Genomic DNA, 21,603 nt, shown 5'->3' with positions numbered 1-21,603 from the left:
GAAAAGAGTGGAAAGGTTTCAGAAATATTTGAGAACATCTGCGAAAGACAGCTGGGACAAACATACAAATAAATGAAGAATACACCAATTCCATTTATGTTATGAAGATGTTTTCCTTCAACTCATCCAGTCATTTCACATTTGTGAAATCATTTTATTTCAGAGCAAATTCTAAGCTTATAATATTAAGTCTTAAAATGTTACAATATTTACAAGAAAGACGGCAGAGAAAACTTGGTGGTATAAATACCTGCCATTAAAAATGGCAAATTAAATTGTTTTGTCTCTTTGAAGATCCTTGTTCAATACTGAACATAACAAGGAGCCCCAATGGAGAAGGCTCCTTATCCTAAATGCTCTACTGTCATAGCTTTAGCCCCTCAACGTTCTTCTTCAAGTTCAGCTGCTCCTTTTCTTGTCTTCTTTTCTCCAGTTTGAAGGCTAATTTGTTAGCTTTCTTCTCCATTCTTCGTTCCTGTAGAAGAATACCGTTATGTTATTCAAATCTTTAAACCTATGAAGAATAATTTTACAGAAGACAATTTCCACAATCATCCCTCCACCACAAGCTCTTTATACATCTCCCATTTGAGAAAAGCTTTACCTTGCGCTCCTCTTTTATAGCTTGCTTTCTTGCTTTTTTATCTTCTTTGCTTTCATTTTTAGATCGAGGTTGGGTTGACACCTTTGGCAGATCACTGCCATTAATCATCTGCATTCGTTCAACTTGCTTTGCTGTGAGTCCTTTCTTAGGTAAGACATTGAGAGGTATTCCTGTTTTAGAAGATATTTGGATTTGTTTGGGCTGAAATAAAAATAAAATCATACTAAGGTCACTTCCCATTCCTATTAAAAAACAGTTCACTGTTGCCTTTCCCTGTGCTGCTAGCCACAAAGGGGTAAAGCCACTGTGAGAAAAACATTCTATTTTCTGCACTTTATACTTTAGATAGCTCAGGACCCTAGGACTTACCTTTGGTTGATACTTGATAAGCTGTGGATGGTTATATAAATTTGAGTATGTACCTTTAAAAACAAACAAACATGTACCAATAAGGACATTTTCAATTCAGCAAAACATTACTGAGTTCCTACTATATTACCAACTTTGATGTTTTCATATTTCAAAATAACAATGGAGTTTCTCTTCTAAGTATCTTTAAATTGTTTGCAACTTAGTAATGGGAATATTGCTTTTTCCAAATCATTTTCACAAAATAGTACTTTTTCAATAAATTGATGAACTTAATACTTTGAAATTACTATCATACCTTTAGCAGTAAAATGAACACTAAAATACTTACTACAAATAGATTCACAATCCCACTTCTCTTTGGCTTCTTCAAGAACTACGGTAACAATCTCTTCCTCCTCAGACCCTTCGGGTTCATTCATTAGCAAGTCCTGATCCTCCAGAGGTTCAAGAGTATTCAGTTTTACACAACTTGTAGTTGTTTTTTGAAAATGAAGAGGCAGGAGGGGAAAAAATAACACCACCCATTATTATACTATGTTACTAAAACTGCACTTCAAGAGCTGTGGAAACAATAGCATTAAAAAAAAAAAAATCCTAAAAAAAAAATAAATTAAATAAATTAAAAAAAAAAAAATCCTAGCTCTCCCCACCCACAACTCTCTCCTCCAGCAGGTTTTGAACATTCATTCCACTGACAGAAGAGATCTTTGCAGGGTTATAACACACTGAACGAGTGTTTTAGGAAACCCATGTTTCCTAAAACATGGTTTTTTTTAAAAGCCTCGAAAAGTATTACCCCATTTGTCTCTCCAAAATCACATAATCCACTCAAAATATGTAGCCCTTGTCCTACTATAGGATCTGCAAATGATAGTGATCATGGAGTATCAGACCTATCCAGCAAATGTAAACACCTCATTAGTTTCTTGCAGAAAAATTACCTCAATATGGATGCTGAGCTGAATCACCAAATATCTGGCTGTAAAGTTATGCTAATATGGCTGGAGAGACAAACTCTTTATCTTTCTATGAGCCATAACTATCAACTTCTCAGAATACTTGGCATTTTAGGAAGATGAAAAAAGAAGAGTATATATAATTAGAGGTCAGATTAACTTTCAGCCAAAGAGGCTAACAGCACCACCTCATTCTCCAAGTCGAATGTGACCTCGCACTCCAACTCTAACCCTCAGCTCTTCTATCATGACTCTTAGGTCAAAGCCATAAAGAAAGTGGTTCTCAGTAGGTTTCCACTCAATGTTATAGTCAGCTTCAGAACCTTAATATCAAAATGTGAATCAAAGTTTATGTAAAACATACCATTTTCTTAATATAGTTTCTGACTGGGTGATTTTCTAGATTCAGATATTGTTACAAACTTTATTTAAAAATGCAAAACAAGTAAAAATAAGGAAAAGTCCATGTACTTCTCTGCCTTCTCTTTGTAGTAGTCATTCAAGACTTCCTCTAAGCGGCTGCTGTCTACTTGAATGGAACCTTCCAATTCAGCATTATCCAGAGCTCCAATTTCATCATCATCATATTGCTCATAAAACTGGAGTAGAGAGAGAAAAGATGCCATGAAAAATAATGTATTAAGACTGTAACATTTAAAATGTTATTTTTACATTACTCTTTTTTTAAGATGTTATTTTTTTAAGTGATCTCTATACCCAAAGTGGGGCTCAACTACCAACTCCAAGATCAAGTCACATGCTCCATCAACTGAGCCAGCCAAACACCCTGATTTTAAATTAATTTTATTTCTACACAATATCTAAGCACTACCATGAGATCATAACTACCATTACAATATTGCCAGCGATTAGCACCATGACAACACAATGTGGAAGACATTCGATCCAGTACTTTAAGACTTACACTTAGATTGAAAATAGGATGCCATTTTTTCTTTAAAGATCTTAGAGAGAGAAAAAGAGTACAGGCGAGGTGAGGGGGCAAGGGAGAGAATCTCAAGCAGACTTCTTGCTGAGGGCAGAGCCCGATGCAGGGCTCAATCCAATCCTGGGATGATGACCTGAGCCAAAATCAAAACTTGGACACTTAAGCAACTGAACCACCCAGCTGCCCTGTAAATAGGCTGCCATTTAATATCAAAGTGAAAGGCAATTCTGTTCAGCTTGGAGAGCACATGGTAGGTAGAAATCTTTACTTCGGAATATTTTATGAGTGTTTTCAAATTTGTTGATTATGCAAAGTAAAAGACCATGTAACTAAACAATCTCCTTTAACCATACAAATTTCAGGGGTGCCTGCCTGGTTCAGTAGGTAGAACACACAACTCTTGATCTCAGTGTCGTTGAGTTCAAGCCCCACACTGGGCATGGAGCTTACTTAAATAAAAAAAAAAAATAAATGTACGAATTTCATTCTTGTTTAAATGATGTTTACTGTATTACTCAAACACCGTTAAGACTAAATAGCAGGTGATGTTGACTCCTGAAGAGTAAAGTTGTTTGTAATAGTTTGCCTACTAGTACTCAGTGAAAAGGTAGAAGTTAGAATCTATTAGATTTACCTTGAATGACACCATTCGCTCGTTCATCATTTACTGAATAGCATGAATTCCTACCATATGCCAGACACCATATTAGACCTTGGGATATGTCAGTGAACAGACACACACACAAAACTGAAAGCAATGGAATTTTGTTTATGCTCAGGCCAATGCTTGAGGAAAACAGCATAATCTTAGGGACTGGAGTCAGAGGTTCAGAATCAAAATGTCAAACCTCTCTAAGGAAGTCCACAGATTCCATCAGCTATCTCTGACCTATATGCATTCTTTCTAGAATTAAAACTGGATGGTTTTATAGTCTGTTTTAATAAGACATAAGCTATTTCTAATGCTTAAAGTTCTGGCTTTGAGTTCTAAGGTCATATGAAATTTACCAGGAATTAGTATTAAAAGGGTCCCTTATTTGGAGACCGACCTTACCTTCTCAAATCTCTCATCATGAAGAGTCAGCTGCTCATTTCTCCTCATGACTGAGGATGTTATAGAATATTCAGTAAAGCGACTTTTCGTTTCCTCTTCCCAGAACAAGTGATTTTCTACAGCCCCAGGAGATTTTCCAGGGACAGACATGGCCTCATCTGATGAGCCCACAGAGCCATAGTTATCGTCATCACTACCTCTTTCCTTCTCATCATCCATATCTTCCCACTCACTGTCATCTTCGGCCTCAGATTTCCTAAAGCCAGAGTCATAAATTAACTGTCAAAACAACTTGAGAAACAACAGAACCAAATGACTTTACACAAGTAAAATTTGAGGGTATTTCAGGGAGGATTTCTGTTTAGGCAGGAACAGCTGTGCTGCTTGACCTGTCTGGTATGGCTGGAAAAGTAATGAACCAGCAATCAGGCAACTTGGACTTTAGCCCCACCTATCGTTGGTTTATAAAGACCTCAAGTCTCACATCTTTTGCTCTAAAATACAAAAATCTAAAACTAAATTCTCTCAAAGGTCTGTTCCAGTTATAACATTCTATAGGTACCAACTGAAGCAGCAATGGTCAGGTCATCCCTGATTCAAAAGAAACAACACATACTGTATATCTGTTCCCTCTTCTTCTGTTGGCTTATTGGCCTGAAGAATAAAATCATCTTCAAGCAGATTGTCTGGATTATCAAAGTCAAAATCATCATCAAGAGCCGCGATAATGTCAGGATCAAAATCCAGCCGAGGTCCTGGAAGGAAAACAAAAATTGAGCAGTAATTCCCGAGAAAACGTGATTCTTTTATGTAACATAATCTAAATGCCTATTATATGACACATTCTACTTATGTATGGAGGATTAAAAAAAATGATTAAAAACTTCAAGTTTGGTCTAGTGAGGAACAGATAGAGAGGGATAACTATAAGAAAATAATATAGGAAGAAAAATACCTCTGGTATCAGTACCCAATTGTAAAAACTGTTGCACTGCAGATCTGCAACATTAAATTCTATTTACTAAAATTCAAGGTTTTTACCTTGAACATGGCCACTGCTTGATTCACCAGCCTCATTTCATATTAATTCTTACCATTCATTCTAGGCATGCTAAAATGTGGTTTCCTATTCACTTTCTCTCAATTCTGCACATACAGTTTCCTGTTTGGAATATTCTCTCCTCCCTACCCCACCCTCCTCCATCCACCTGCCTAACTTCTACCTAAGAAATCAGCTTAGACATCATTTTCTCCAGGGCACCCTGTCCACTTATTAACTAAAGCATTATTTAATCATTTGTACTTCTTTGTAATTTCTTATTTATTGTCCCCCCTTCCCAACTGATGATATATTCCGAGGTAAGAGATTATACTTTATTCTGGTTTAACCCAAGACCTTATCATCTAGTGGCAACCTAAAAATCTACTGAATGAATTCATGAATGAACACTGGTGGCAAACGTTGGTCAATAATTAAGGCAATTTAAGAGAAAATACCAAACAACACTTCTGTGTCTGTTCTAAAATACAATGTTGATATTGCAAAAACAAAAAACCCCAATTTTCCAGTGTATCTGAAAACAGATGGTAAAATGGACTTCTATAAAATACATATGCTCTTAGAAGAAATTCTGAAAGCAGATTAAATCTATATGTATGTTAAGACTAGGTATCATCATTTCCTCTGCAAGAGGTTAGGTCAAGGTTAAAAATTCCCCTAGTAGATTTTCAAAACCAACTTTCTTCTCCAAATAGGAACTCCAAAGACTAAAACTCTATCATTACTATGCTTTCCTTTTTGTAAAACACAGATCAAGTCAGTTGAAAAGTTCAAGAAATCAAGCACACCTGAAACAGGAGCTGCTTTATTCAATAATCCAACATCTTCCTCAAACTCTGATGCAAATACTGATGAGGGCAACTTAATTCCCGTGGTCTTGAAAGAGAAATTACACAATGGTTAGATTGAAAAATACTTCTGAATTACTATCCTGGGTTGAAGTATGCCTTCCGGCCCCCCCCATTCATGTCTACCCAGAAGCTTAGAATGTGACCTTATTTAGGAACAGAATCCTTGCTGATGTAATTAGTTAAAATGAGGTGACAGTGGATTATGGTGGGCCCAAATTCACAGAGGTGTGTCCCTGTAAGAAAGCTACGTGATGACACAAAGACAGGGGGAGAATGACAAGTGAAGCTGAGAGCAGACTGGAATGACAGATCTACAAGCCAAGGAACACAAGTATTGCTGGCAACCACCAAAAACAAGGAGATACGTGAGAACAATGTTCTTGCTCTGAGCCCCCACAATGGAAGCAACACTACTGAAGGCACACTTTCAGACTTCTGGCCTCCAGAGCTGTGAGAGAATAAATTTGTTGTTTTAAGCCACCCAGTGGTAAGGTGTGGTAATTTGTTATGGCAGTCCTAGGAAAACTAATACAACGACGTCCTGCCTTCTGGCTCACTTGTACTCCAGTTAAATATTTGAAACCTGTATATTCTATCGTCCTCTCACAAGCAGCTTCTTAAGAATACTTCACAAAGCCTCCTCCAGCATATTATTCCGTTTAATCTTCGTGAGATATCAGCAAACTGTAGTCAACAAAAGCTAAGAAAGGTCAAATGCCATACCGGCTTCCAACTAGTCTTTAAGTGAGGTTCTGGGATTCAAATCCAGGTTTGGTAATGCCACTCTCAAGTTTCAAAATTTAATCTTTCCTTTCTTAAACTGAGATAACATGCCAATCTCTGATAATGGCACAGCATGCCTCTGAACTGGCTATCTTAAATCTTGGGGTGGTCATAAATCACTTCTTTCCATCCCTATAGCTCTTTGAACTCTCTTGTATACTGTGATTTCACATCAGTCTTTTGGGCACCATCTTACGGTTAACCAAGACACATTACCACTGCTTAGGTAGTACACACTTAACCCAACCTTCATATCACTTCCAAGTTAAAACTCCTTTAGTATTTCATAATGTGACTTTCCTGAACTTAGAAGAGGTTTTGATTTTTCACTCCTGATTTACAAGGTAAGATCAAAGCCTACTACTCTATATATCCAAATTCATTACTTAATAATATGATCTCTTTGTAAATCATATCCCATTCCTCACATCATGGAATAATTCAAAGTAATTTATGAAGTACACACATGCCAGACACTATGATCCATACTACTACCTATGTCCCTTCTGACTGGAATGCTTCCTTCCTCTATCTTCAATACAACCCACCCTTCAGTGCCCAGTTCAGTTCCTCCCTCCTCCATGAAGCTCTTTTGGAACTTTCCTTGGGTGAAATCTCTATTCTTCACACCATACACAATATATCTCAACATGTGCTGGCACATATTATCTAACCGGTCCTTATGCTTTAGTTTGAGCTTTTTGACCAATTACCAATGTGAGGGTCACCACATGCTATCTGTCTCTTGTACCTCACCAACTACCTCTTCCCTAGTCTAGCAGCAGGCACAAAGCTGAGATGTATGTGCTTGTTGGCTCGTGGAGTATGCGGAATTGGAAGCCTCTGGGAAGTATGAGTCAAAAGCTACACAGAGGAGCACACACCAGCCAACTTAGCTTCCAAAGTGTTCCTGGTGGCATAAGCATAGGAAAAAAACTACTTTTCTGCCATACTGTCCTTTTTTAAAATAAAAAACGAAACGAAACAAAAAACAAAACTTTATTGAGACAGAATGAACGTACAATTCAGCCACGTAAAGTGCACAATTTAATGATTTGGGGTATATTATGCTACTTATTAAAAATTATAAAATACACACGTGATTTTGTTTTTTGAGACAATAAGAGAACACGAGCGGGGAGGGAAGCAGCAGAGGAAGAGACAGAATCCCAAGCAGCTCCATGCTCAGTGAGTAGCTTAATGTGGGCTTTATCTCACAACCTTGAGATCATGCCCCGAGCCTGAGCCGACATCAAGTTAGACACTTAACGGACTGCGCCACCCAGGCACCCCACTGTTTTGCTTTGTTTTAAAGAAACTCTGTGATGGGACCCCTGGGTAGCTCAGTGGTTGAGCATCTGCCTTCCGGCTCAGGGCATGTTCCCAGGATCTGGGATCAAGTCCCGCATCGGGCTCCTTATGGAGCCTGCTAATCCCTCTGCCTATGTCTCTGCATCTCTCTGTGTGTCTCTTGTGAATAAATGAACAAAATCTTTAAAACAAACTAACTCTGTGATTATTTAACCGCGGAATGTGGTTAAAAAAAAGGGAGGATCAGCTTGTGTTCAGTGAATTTACCTTTGGAGAGCTTTTAAATCTTGAAAAACAGTCAAAGAATCACACAATTAGGTTAGATAGTAACTTTTTAAAAAAAGAAATGTGTATGTATACTTCTTCTGCAGTAGCTCTGAACTCTGTTGAGTTTGCCCAGCTGCTTTCTACCATGGCAATATCTGCTTTCTTTCAAGTGACAATTGGGCTGCTTAAGCAGAACTACTCTGTAGTGCTTTTGTTTCTAGGGTTTATTCAATTATTTCTAGTTTACTCAATTTCAGTGGTTTTAAAGTCAAAAAAGCACATGGGACTTATCCATATTTTTGCATCATGCTACAGAAAGCAGATGGCATTTTTGTTTTTAAACATAATAACATAATTCACTCACCCTTACAAACATCACTGAAGTGTCCATTTAAGAGCCTTATTCTATCAAAAAGCCAATTAGATAGATTACTTTTGCCCAAAATAAATTAAGGATTAAGAGCTAAGTTTTCAAAAACTAATCTCTCTCTCTTTTTTTTAAGATTTTATTTATTTATTCATGAGAGAGAGAGAGAGAGGGGCAGAGACACAGGCAGAGGGAGAAGCAGGCTCCATACAGGGAGCCCGACGCGGGACTCGACCCCAGGTCTCCAGGATCAGGCCCTGGGCCAAAGGCAGTGCTAAACCGCTGAGCCATCCAGGCTGCCCAAAAACTAATCTCTTAAAAGCCAATACAATTCAGCCAGAAGAATCTGAGAACCTTATTAAGACTCTTCTCCCTAAGATAAAGCTGAATAACTACCGGAACCCCCTCGCTCTCTCCCTGAGAAATGGAAGGAGGTGAGGCACTAAGATACATACCTTACTCCAGATAGTATTGCCTTGGGAAAGAAGAGTAGAAGAGCACCTGGGTGGCTCAGTGGTTGAGCATCTGCTTCTGGCTCAGGTCGTGATCCTCAGGTTCTGGGATGGAGTCCTGGGATAAGTTCCCCACAGGGAGCCTGCCTCTCTCTCTGCCTATGTCTCTTGTCTCTCTCATGAATAAATTAAAAAATGTTAAAAAAAAAAAAAAAAAGTAAAAGTAGAGTACAGAAGCTGGTTGTTATGACAGAGATGTAGGAGTGGGGTATGCAGCCTTACAAGAGAGCTACAATCTAGGAAATGAATGAACAGCTCCACTCACTACCTTCCTTTGGGATAATACCTTAAAGCTAACCCTTTTGACTCTCCTTAAGCAACAAACTATAGACTGGAGGAGCTATGATTACACTTCCCCAAGGAAAAGAATGCCTAGACCATGAGAGGAGTAAAGAATGAGAAGGAGAAATTGGCATCCTTTTTAGCTCTTCTTATTTGTTAATAAACCCAATAAATGAGTATCATTTTTTAAAGTGCCAGGTGATATCAAGTTCACAGGAAAACTTACTGTATACTAATACTAAATAAAATGAAAAAGGCATAAGACACGGGCATCTTTAATATAAATGGGGAAAATTAAATTAGTGGTGCTAATTTCATGTAAGTATGTACTCTCATTTACACTTAAAAAATTAAAGTGGACTGCATTTGTTGAGAAGAGTAACAGGAACTTCATTACAATCTACTGCTTCGCTTCTCTTATGTTAGCCTGCAGCTTTTTACAACTGTTAAAGATCTGAACATTCTGCAAAGATTAAGTTCTACCTTAGAAGACAGTTTATGACATTGAATAGTTGCTAACATATATGATGTGAGCCACTTTTCTTCTATTGAAAGATGTTATCTAGCACGACTACAACTATTAATCAAAGTTCTAACCCCATCAAAGGTGGTTATTTTTTTAAAGACTTATTTGAGAGAGAGCATGCATGAGCACATGCACATGAGCAGGAGGAGGAGACGGAGAGAGAGTACTAAGCAGGTTCTAGAGCCTGACTTGAGGCTTGATCTCACAACCCTGGGATCACGACTTGAGCTGAAACCAAGAGTCAAGACGCTTAACCAACTGAACTACCTAGACACCCCAAAAGCACCTATTTTTGACAGATTCCACCAAAAAAAACAGGCAGCCTACCCTCTCCTGATGGACATACCTGCACACACATATATAATTTTAAGTAGGGCATGGCTTATTTTTGTGTTCTTAAGACTGATACCATTTCTTGCCTCAGTTATCTTGATTTATAAGTGATTTCTTCACTTGCTCCCAAATACATTGATAAAAAAAGTCTTACTGAAATTACTAAAGTTTCCTCTTTTTCGTCTCTTCTGTTGGGTGCACTGATGGTACTTGTGGGAATAAGCTCTGAGGGCCCAGATGGTTCCTTAAGGTGCTGCAGATAGTCATAGTCATCATCAAAGAACACGCCATACTTCCTCTGTTCTGCTCGCCTTTCTTCATCATTTACCTAGGATGATATACAAAATGGAATTAGTACCTCTTCCAAGCATAAGCCACAGGAACCTTCTAGTGAACACAGCTTTCAGAATAGGACACAGATGTCATGTGAACATTTGGCTGACAAGAATGAGACAAAGAATTCTTGACAAACTCAAACAAAACAAAACACCCCAAAACCCCACAGCTTCTAACCCTGAGTGCTATATAAAATTTAAATGGAATGAAAACAATTCCTGATTCTATTAGACAGTTCCGTGCAACAATTCAAGCAAAGATAGGAAAAAAAGAAAAGTGTTGGTGAGGATGTGGAAAAAAAGGAACCCATGTGCACTAATGCTAGGAATATAAACTGGTGAAGTCACTGTGGATAACAGAACGGAAGTTCCTCAAAAAACTAAAAATAGGAATAACATACAATCCAATAACTATTCATCCAAAGAAAATGAAAACACTGATTTATAAAATATATAGATTCCTATGTTTACTGCAGCATTACTTACAACAGCCAAGATATGAAAGCAACCCAGGTATCCAATGACAGATGAATGAATAAAGAAGATGCAGTACACACATGATGGAATATTACTCAGCCATCAAAGAGTGAGATCTTGCCATTTGCAACATAGATGGACCTAGAGGGTGCTATGCTCATTAAAGTAAGTCGGAGAAAAACAAATACCATATAATTTCACTCATATGTGGAATCTAAAAAAGGAAGAAACAAGCAGAAACATCTGCAAATACAGAAAACAAAACTGATGGCTGCCAGAGGGGAGATGGTGGGGATAGGCAAAATGAGTGGAAGGGAGTAGGAGATACAGGCTTCCAGTTATGGAAAGAATAAGTCATGAAAATAAGAGGTATAGCATAGGGAATATAGCCAATGGTATTATAATAGCATTGCAGAGTGACAGTTACTACAGTTGCAGTGAGCACAATGTAACACACAGACTTGTCAAATCACTACACTGTTCACCTGAAATTAGTGTAACACTGTATATCTAGCTCTTCTTCAATTAAAAAAAATTCAAGCCAAGAAATACACATTGTTTCATCATGTACTTAGGAGGGTTAACAGACTAAAGGGCCTTGAAAATCAAGTACAATTTCTTGTATTTATATGCCAAAAAACTTCTCAACATACAACACAAACAGGCTTTCCTAAAAAGCTAACAATGGTTAAAGTTCCCCAAGACTTCCTTTAAAATTTGCCCATACTTACACTCTGACAATTATCAAATCAACATTTTCAAGGCTTCCTGGCATTTTCTTTCTTTTTTTTTAAAGATGTTATTTATTCATGAGAGACACAGGCAGAGGGAGAAGCAGGCTCCATGCAGGGAGCCTGATGTGGGACTCGATCCTGGGACCACGGGATCACGCCCTGAGCCAAAGGCAGAGGCTCAACCACTGAGCCACCCAGCGTCCCGCTTCCTGGCATTTTCTAAAGCTAATTCATGAGTTCTAATGTTTTACACTTCGTGAGATGCGTGCTGAGGAGGCAAAACAGGAGTTTGTGGTTTTGAAATGATAGGATCTTAGGGAAAGAAAGCAGAGATATGTCCTAAATAATATCATGCAGCACTGTAGCTGGTTTAGTAAATATTTACTGTTACTGTTACAAGATTTGCTCATTAAAATACCTCAAAAAAGGTGTTCTTCCCTCTCAATCCAATATACAAGACAAAAAAATCAGCACATTTACTGAAAATTAAGTCATCAATTTTGTTTCCCAGAAAAATCACAGTTGTTGGATAAACAGCAGCTGTCCAACAATTTATTTAGAAGCTATGCACAGTCCACCTGCAAACTTATCGGCTGAAGAACAGAACCTACTTTCTGTGTGGGTAACAGAACTCTCTGGGGTGCAGTCTCATCTGCTGCTAAAGGATCTCGTTGACTCCGGTGGACCAGGTGAAAAGATACAGCCTTCTTCTTTTCTATAAAAGGCTTTTTCTTCCTGTGAGGCTTCAAAGGAACAGAATGAGAACAAGCCATGAGAACAAAAATAAACAAACAAAAGGCAGCAACAAAACCATACTCCATATACGAACCTTCAGTAAGTTATGTGAAGGATCAAAAGGTTTTTAAAACTTCTATCTCTGTAGTAGGCAACATCAACAGTGTTCAACAAAACCTTGTACTTACCTTCCTGCAATGTACATTTGAAGGCACTTTTACTCTGTGCCAAACTTCGTTATGGCCGCTGAGAATACAGCAATGAGAAGGTCAGAGTCCCTCCCTATTCTTACCAAGCAAATCATCCAAAACAAAAGGTTTTAAGAAAATAAAACGGTGATATGCAAATGACTGAAAATTACTTTAGTCTGCAGGGTCAGAGGAGGTCCCTGACAGGTTGAACCAGAATGACAAACAGCCTGCCACAGGAAAATCTGGGAAAAGACCGTTTCAAGCAAGTTACGCACCTGTTGCACCTATTAAATGAAACCTGGACTACACAGCTCAAGTTAAGTAAGATCCATCATCTCTTTCTACACTCTTACTACCCTCCCCAACCTTGGCTTTCCAACCTGAGAAAGCATCATCCCAGGTTTTGGCCCAACCTTAGGCTCTCCCTCAAGCTCCCTATGCCCAGAGCAAACACAAGATGAGCAGACAGACAACTGCCACTCCAACATCTTTAGAACCCAGCCAACTCTCCCTCCTCCCGATTGCAAGCAGCCCAGGAGGGAGTGTCTGTGTCCAGCGCTGACATGGTTTCTAGGCCCCTCCGGAGAAAGGGAAAGCCACTCTCTCTTCTTCCCACTCCCCAGCGACGCTCGGCTGTGGGAGACGCCTTCTGAACTGCAAAGGATGCCCAGAGGGGAGAGGGCGATCAGCCCGGGGCCCTGGGCCGCAAGCCGCCTCCCGCACCTTCGGGCCAGCCCTCCCGGTTCCTGCCCTCAGTCGCCACTGGCACTCGAGCAACCAGCCTGGCGCCGCCAAAACCAGAGCGCCCCGTCCCCGAGACAACGAGGCCTGCTCACCATGTTGCAGCCGCGCGGCGCTCACCCGGAGGAGGATGACAGCACTCTCCGAGCCCCGGGGAAGCGACTCCGCAGCACACGGAAGCCGGCGAGGCCCCGCTCCCAGCCGCGTCCCCAGGCCGCTCCACACGTGCAACCCCGGAATCCGGACCGGAAGTAAGGCGCGGACCGTGGAAAGGGGCCAATCGCCGAAGAGCTGAAGGGGCCGCGGCCGGAAGTTACCCAGAGCTCGCTCGGCCCAACGATCGCGAGAAGCTGTCGGGAGGCGGGGCTGTTGTCCCCGGGAGGGCGGGGCTTTTCCGGCCAAAATTAAGCGAACTGGGAAAGCGAGTCGTAGGCGCGTTTGTGGCCGTGAGGCGCGAAAGAGGGGTTGGTGTTCCTGGGGGAACTTGCTTTTGTAGCGCCCTCTACTGAGAACAGACGTGACATCTAGTTATCCCCAGGACAGTTGTATCCCCTGCCTACTCCCGAGCGCGACTCACGCCCACACACCTTAGGACGGTGTCCACCCTCCCGCGTCCCTGGGGTTTCCGGTTCCGTGTCTGAGGGGCTGGCGCGGAGTTGGTTGCCTTAGCAACGGAAGGTCGGGCCCCCGCTCTTCGGGGCTGCCTCGTGCCTGATCAGGTCTTCGTTCCAAGGTCCGGTGAACAAAACCCTTGACAATCTGTTGACAGTAGAAGCATTTGAACTGATAGATTTGGAATCTCTTCGGTGTTTACATACCTTGTAAGGAGGTTATGTGAAATGTTTATTTTCTTCCAAGTCGTCCGTCAAATGTTTTAACGTGTAAACAGAGAGGCTATCATCACACCTGCTTGGGAGGATTTCAGGCAGGTGCTGGCACATTCTCACAGCTTTTCCTGGGAACGCACTCATGGTTTTATCCGCAGATCTTTCCTCAAATTGGTGTTTCCCCTTCCCAATCTCTGGCGTCTTTACAACGTCTGAGTTATCTTGGATTGTCTTTATGTCCCCCTATCACCTCTATAAATATTTGTGGAATATCACTCCTTTATTACAATAAAACTTAAACGACCAATTTAGATGAGGGCCACAGAAATTGTCTTGGGATAATGCTTCGTAACACAGGATACTTAACACTCCTACGTGCAGGACGTTCAATATAAGCTTCAAGAGGGCAGGTTTTGTTTTGTTTTGATCTGTTTTATTTACTACTGTGTCTCTCTTTCTTCAGGTCCTAGAACAGTGCCTGGCACATATACTCAATAAATATTTGTTTCAATGAATTAATGTGCTGGCTCTTTACTTGAATTATTCCACGTCTTCTTTACCAAACACTATGAGAGGCACTATTATTATTTTCATTATCTTACAAATACTAAAACCGAGGTACAGGAAAGTTGAGTAACATTCTCAAGTTCACACAGATATTCAACGGCAGAGAATGGATTCATTTATTTTATTTATTTTTTATTTTTTTTTTACCACCAATAAACAAGGATTTATTTGGAAATTTCCAACCTGCCAGAAGTGGCACTTGCCAAGCCCTGGGGTCCACCCTCCTACCAAGCTCCAAGGGGCAACACGGTCCTCCCCACCTCCCCCCTCACACCCCCCGCCCTCCACCGTGTGGAGCACACACCCGTGTACCTCAGGCCATGCCAGAGAACTGCAGTCCCCTCCGAGGAGGCTCCACCACCTTGGGCTCCTGAGCTAGGGTGACAGCCCTCTGGCATCCGAGGAGATGATGGTGGCCAGAGCCGCTTGCATAGATTGAGGAAAGAAAATACGGAAGGAGGCACCAAACAGGACTCCCTGAAAACCCCAACTTACCCCTGTACAAAAAAGTGGCTCCCGCATAGAAAAACCTGCTTCCCACATAGTGCAAATACCCAAAGGAAAGGAAAAAACCGGCAGCAAGGCTGGGCTGGTAGGAATGGCGAAGAACTTTGGTTTAGAAAGGCTAGGAAGAGTGTGAGCTGTGCTCCTCTTCCTCACCCAGCTCCCCAGAGCCAGCTCTCACACTGGCCCCAAGGAGGTCTGTAAACAAGCAAAGCCAGCAGGCCTGGTTCTGAAATGTCTCCATGCCAATGTCAAAGTACAGCCTCCAGCGGACCTACTTGGGCCTGCCTGCCTGCAGGGAGCAGAGGAGGCATCTCTTGTGAACCCATTTAAAGCCAAAGTATGAAGTAAGTATAAGGCTTTGGGGACCAAAGCAACAAAGAATCCTATCACTACATTTATGAAACTATAGCTGGGGAGCATAGGGTAACAGGACAGAGCCCTCACCCCATCCTTAGCCTATGTGTCTGTGGTCCCAGAGAGTGGTCCCCTTCCAGGCAGAGGAGGAGTTCCCTGAGCGGTTAGGTCAAGCGGATTCCCAGCACCTGTTCCAGTTCTTGCCTTCGCTGCTGCACCTTGGCAAAGATGTGCTTCCCCACTGCTTCCTGGGCCCAGGGCTGGTGGTAGAAAGCAGCTCGTCTCTCCTCCCCAGGATTCCCAATCACATCAGTGATGATCTTGAGGTCTCGGCGCTGAGAACAGAGCCATTCCTGGATGAAGTCCTGAGGGTCCGTGCTAAAGCTGAGCATGAAATCCCTCTGGGTCTTCAGCTGGTTGATGGACTCAATGGTCTCATGGATCTCGACATCGAGGGAGGCAATCTCCTGCTGATTGGTGGTAGAGGCCAGAAAATTGCTCATCTGGGCCTTGAGTGGGTCATCTACCTCCACATCAATGTCGTAGCATGCTGTCTTCTTCTGGTTGTTAGGGTCTACGCTAATGACATGGTTGATGACAATGGGGTCTGGATGCTGCAGCAACCCAGCCAGCTTCATGGGAATCTCAGAGAAACGAAGTCGGCCACAACTGAAGATCTGGCGGAAGTAACGGTTGCAATTGATGTACTCGTGCTCGTGCCCGTCCTGCAGTTGGTTGTGTTTGATATAAAGCCAAAGAGCCTGCATGATGGCCGCCCTTGTCTGTGTGTGCACCCCCAGCAGCCTTGCCAGTCGGGGGTCCAACTTGTACTGGGGAGGCTGATGATCTAGCATGAGCAGGAGGGTGCACTTGACGTTGAGGTCTCCAGGCCGTTTGACCTGGAGGCCATCAGTCTCCTGGGTGGTGGGCATCCAGTGCCACTCTACCAGGTGGTTGTCAGGCCCGTATAACTCTTTGTCCAGCTCAATGACGAGGCTCTTAAAGAATGAAGAAAACTTCCTCTTCTGTTTGCTAGGATCATCCAGCAGTTTTCCCTCCACTCGGAGTTCCCAGGAAGCCACCTTGTCCCCTGCAGGGGTTCCCCCAGGGGGCCCCGCGGTGCCCGCAGTATCGCCTTCTGCCTTGCTGGGACTGAACGTATTGGAAGTATAGATGCGCAGCTTCCGTTTTTGCGTCAGAGGCTTTTTGATGGCCAGAGAATGGATTTAAACGTGAGTCTGACTAGAGCCTGACCACTTAACCATATTGCTTGTTTTTTTTTTTTTTAAGTTTAAGCAATATTCTTTTACTATATATATTTACTGATCTAATACTAACATTAACACACTGTATTCACTGTATTTGTTACGTCATTTAATTCCTTTGATAAACGTGTACTTAGATGACAATTAGCCTATCTTATAGAGGCTGAAGTTCAGAGTATTGAAGTGGCTTGCCTAAGATCACACAATAAAAGGAAAGTTTAGATGTGTAGCCCATCAGTCTGGTTAGGAAGGCTATATCCTTAACCATGTGCTGCACTGCCTCCATATGGCAGGGAACCAGCCAGAAAATTCTATCCATCCCACCTTTTTAAATATCCAAAGGTATCGCCTCATTAACGCTTTTATCAAATTTATCATTTTTAGTACTCCTATCCAATCATATCATTTCTCTGTATAAAACCTTGAAATGTCTACCTTCTGGCCTCAGGATAAAGTCCAAACTCATTTGCATGGCAGCCAACAGTTTCTATCATTTGGCCTGTATCCACCAACTTAGCATCATATCTCCTTATCCCCCACCATTCTGATAGGGCACCATTCTGACTCAGCCCTATCAGAATGCAGTTCCCTAATATACCTAAAAGAGATCGACTTTGCAATGCTCATCTAAAAATCTCTTGCTCTTGTCTCCCTGTTCTTCAAGTGTTAGCCTAGCCATTTCTGCCTCTAGGAAACTTACGCTCCTCAAAACTAGGGCCCAACCCAGATGCTCTCGCTGTATGCTGTAATTAGCCTACGCAGTTATACCAATTGTAAAGCCATACTATTTTCATCTGTCTTTAGACCCAAACTGAAATAACCAACTTGAGGTCAAGAATTTTTGTCTTGCCTAATTTATTTCCCTAGGGCATAGCATAGCAAGGACTTATTAATAATTGTACTGTTCAAAGCACTTTACATATATTTACTCTTTAAATTCCTAAAGAAGGATTTAAGAGATTTACTACCGTTATCCTTTTGTTATATATAGATCAGAGACTGAGGAACAGTTAAGTGGAGTTTTGCCCGAGAGCACAAAGCCATTAAGGGAAGCAGCCAAAATGTGAACTCAGGTGTAGTTTGAGAGTCACACCCTTAACCATTACAATATACCCCATCTCAAAAAGCCAACACATATAGTGAGCTAACATGTGTTTGAGCCTGTTCTGAATACTTGATATATATTAACTCATTTAATATGTGTTGAATACAGTCTCTAGAACAATGCATTCATTAAAATGGTATATATGCAAAACCCTGGCTCGTCTTAACATAGAAAAACATTTCCTATAATTAAAATCACCCATAACTGGAATATTATAGTAATGATAATTAATTGAAACCATACTTCTAGAATATTATTAGTATGTTCTAATAAATGGCATCCATTTCAAAATGATTAAACAGAATTTTAATAAATTCATTTTAATTAAGTTGATTTTAATTCCCGATTTAGTCTAGGCTTTGAAAATTTTTGTATTTTCCGTGTGAAATGAATTTGCCTTTTGAAACCATGTTTACCATCTTAGCACCATTTATGTCACATTCAGCAGTGGTTCTCCATCAGTATTGCTCAAGGACCCCCAGACCAGGAAACCAATGTACACAAAAGTGGAGTAAACTTGCTTAAATATAGCCAAGCTAACTAGACACTAAAGCAGTAACTCTAGAAATTATAAATTATATGCTTGACAATATTAATAGAGCGTATGGAGCTAGTTAATTTATAAAAAGGGAAAGAGCATCAAGATGGATGTAGCAGGATGTTCAATCGAGAATAATAAAGCAATTACAATTCCACTAGTAAGGGATTAGTTGAAAAAAATTTATACTGTGGTCTATTGTGAAGTTGTTCTAAGGAAGAGGCAGTTTGACACACACAGTCCCTTAGCCAGAAAAAAAAGCAGACCATAGAACACCGTGAAAATGGCATTATTTTGTTAGTAATTATAAATAGAAAAACATTTTACAAAGAAATATCCTAGTGCAAGCACTGGAAAATACCAGTCAACTATGCACCAAACTGCCCATAGCAATTTTCCATGAGGAGTAGAGACAATAGGAGCTTTAGATGTCCATTATGTATAATCATAAACAATGGAAAAATATACAGCTATTTACATTGTTTTATATATTTTATTGTTTATATGTTTTTAGTGAGGATTTAAAAAATTTTACATTTGGTAAAAAAAGTAAAGATACTTAAAAACCAAAATGTGTGCACCTGGCTGGCTTAGTCTATAGAGCATGAGTCTCTTGATCTCTGGATTGTGAGTTCGAACCAGCCATGTGGAGTGTAGAGATTAAAATAAAATCTTAAAAGACACCAAAAATAAAAACAAAGATGGGACAGATTAGATACTAATATCAGTTCAGTACACATTGTTAAAGGATACTTTTTAAATGATAAATCCATGACTCCCATATATATGCACAAACTGAGGACATATAAAGATTTTATTTAAAACATCATAATGAGGGTTACATAGCATGTTACAATTAGCTCAGAGGACCATCTAAAGAAGAGACACATTTACAGAGAAGGAATATTGAGAAGAATGTGCAAATGGAGACAAAACTGGCTTCTTCCCCAGTGACCCAGGGAAGACAGTTGAACCTTTACTAGACAGAAATGTATGTGTCTGGAGACAAGAATTATTCGACATTACTGTCAGCTTTCTACAACTTACAAAGTTGTAAAATAGCTCAAAGGCAAGGAAAGGTGCATGGTCCTCATAAATCCAGAATTAGAAGGGTGTACTTGTCTGAAAATGAATCATTTTCCAATGAAACACAAATTTCCCCCTCTAATATTAAACAACAGCAGTAGTATGCTTGGTACACTAACCAAAATCAGACGGTGGTTTGTTCCACTTTCATGGTGTAACCTGAGGCAAATGGACTTCCACTTACCAGAATGTAAACTGGGAATGATAATATTATGAATGCTGACCTTTTAGGAATTATTGTTGGATTCAATGAGACAATATGTTTTAAATGCTGGGACCTGTGCCTGGCCTGTGTTTGTGCTCAGGGAAGGTTAGCTGTTGTCCACTTCCCAGGTAAGTATTGACCTAATTTCTTTGTTGCCTCAGGTTGGCCATCTCCTGAAACTAGGGCTCCCAGCACCTGGGGTTTGTCAGAGAATATGTGCTTTGGTTCAGATCAGATTCACATCATGGAATCTGTTAGCTTGCATTTTGACCCAACTTGTCAGCTTCTTCAATCTTAATCCTTCTGCTTTCCCTCAAATCCTGGTATCCTTTAGGTCCTTTATATTACATACTTAGATTATTTTACGAGCTTCTGGTCCCTGGTAATTGTACATTCTTTAAAGTTCCTTTTAGCAGCACAAACTCTTCATATTGCCGGGCCTTTTGTTTACTAACTCCTGTTCTTTGAGTCAAAAGTACATACATTTCATTGTTGAATACGCTTAGGAAATGTTAATCCAAATTATTTTTTTACTGTGCCTTTCTAGTTAAAACATGAATTTTGAGTTTTCTTTGGTATGTTTCAGTCATGCTCATTCTAGCTTTGGGCTATTAAAAGCTCACAAGTCATTATTAGTCTCCTTTCTTTTGAGTGACAATGACACTATTGAAACCGTTGACAACTTTGGTAATTAGATCATGATGAATTTAACTCTATGCTTTCAGTTACATGAGAAATGAGACTAACACCATTATATTTTTTACAGTTTTATTTATTTGAGAGAAAGAGAGAGCATATGGGGTACAGAGGGTCAGAGGGAGAGGGAGAATCTCAAGCAGACCGCCACCCCCACCTCGACCCGAGTGTGGAGCCTTTGGCAGGGCTCAATCTTACAACCCTGAGATTGTGACCCTGAGATCATGACCTGAGCTGAAATCAAGAGTCAGATGCTGAACTGACTGAACCACCCAGGCACCCCAAATTATCACTATTACTACTGAGTGATTATCCCTGCCATTCCATCAATGAAGTCATACTGGAAACGTGGGTGAGACATGGACCTCTAATTCCTCCATTACTGTGTTCCCTATGCTTGTGGTATGAGCATCTCATTGTGCTGAGTGTAAGTCTTATGCTTAAAGGTAAGTTTTCTTTTCTTTTGTTTTGTTTTTTAACACCGCATAGCACTTAAATGTAAACTAACTTCTTCATCCATGGCTGAATTAAAGAACCAGCCACATATTTCACTGTTGAAGTAAAAGTAGGTATTTGAGGCAATATATTTTCAAATATAATTTTTGCTTTACAATTTAAACCTCTAAATGAAGCACTACTCCATTTTACTTAAAATTGCTCCAGTAAAACCTAGTTAAATTAAAAAATATATACATCTTTCAAAGCACTCAGATGATGTGCAAATGAAATGATTTTACAGCCTTAAAGACAAAGTCAAGTAAAGAAAAAATAGTTTATTAAATTTTCATTGTAGTAATTAATTTAGTCATAATCTACATTATCTGTTGGGAGGTTTATTCATTTCCACAGCTTGTTACCTGTGCTAATGATCCTCAACTTCCTCTGTGTAGGCCAGACCTTTTACCTGACCTTTAGACTCATATATCCAACTGAATACTATACATCTGTCTACATGTGGATGTCCCGACAGGCAGGCAACTCAAACCGACTTTCAAAATTAAATGCCTCACGTC

The 21,603-nt window shown here is 40.4% G+C and overlaps 2 protein-coding genes across 2 annotated transcripts; both read right to left on the bottom strand.

The window, feature by feature from the left end:
* Positions 1 to 130: 130 nt before the first annotated feature.
* Positions 131 to 13,706, bottom strand: LTV1 (LTV1 ribosome biogenesis factor). Its single transcript, XM_038526229.1, has 11 exons — positions 13,536 to 13,706; positions 12,385 to 12,516; positions 10,382 to 10,555; positions 5,784 to 5,871; positions 4,552 to 4,690; positions 3,936 to 4,191; positions 2,404 to 2,531; positions 1,305 to 1,444; positions 974 to 1,026; positions 605 to 805; positions 131 to 475 (listed from the first exon to the last, which is right to left on the bottom strand). Exons 1-11 carry the CDS (start codon positions 13,536 to 13,538, stop codon positions 365 to 367), a joined length of 1,425 nt encoding a protein of 474 aa, XP_038382157.1. The 5' UTR covers positions 13,539 to 13,706; the 3' UTR covers positions 131 to 364.
* Positions 13,707 to 15,207: 1,501 nt separating this feature from the next.
* LOC100856400 (SWI/SNF-related matrix-associated actin-dependent regulator of chromatin subfamily D member 2-like) lies at positions 15,208 to 16,915 on the bottom strand (the record flags this gene model as incomplete). Its single annotated transcript, XM_038525480.1, has 1 exon — positions 15,208 to 16,915. A coding segment is annotated over one exon (1,056 nt), but the record flags the coding sequence as incomplete, so codon positions are not given.
* Positions 16,916 to 21,603: the final 4,688 nt, after the last annotated feature.

The sequence above is a fragment of the Canis lupus genome, chromosome 1 (genome assembly GCF_011100685.1).
Source record: "Canis lupus familiaris isolate Mischka breed German Shepherd chromosome 1, alternate assembly UU_Cfam_GSD_1.0, whole genome shotgun sequence".
NCBI classification, from domain to species: domain Eukaryota; kingdom Metazoa; phylum Chordata; class Mammalia; order Carnivora; family Canidae; genus Canis; species Canis lupus.
The sequence above is the reverse complement of the archived record's forward strand: the minus strand, read 5'-3'. Positions and strand labels throughout refer to the sequence as shown.

What these genes read in the sequence shown, in the direction of transcription:
- LTV1 (XM_038526229.1), bottom strand. An exon ending in GAAGAGGGAACAGATATACA is followed by an intron (nt 4,192 to 4,551) that starts GTATGTGTTGTT and finishes CTCTGGCTTTAG; the next exon opens with GAAATCTGAGGCCGAAGATG. An exon ending in TTATCAAGTATCAACCAAAG is followed by an intron (nt 806 to 973) that starts GTAAGTCCTAGG and finishes TTTTTATTTCAG; the next exon opens with CCCAAACAAATCCAAATATC.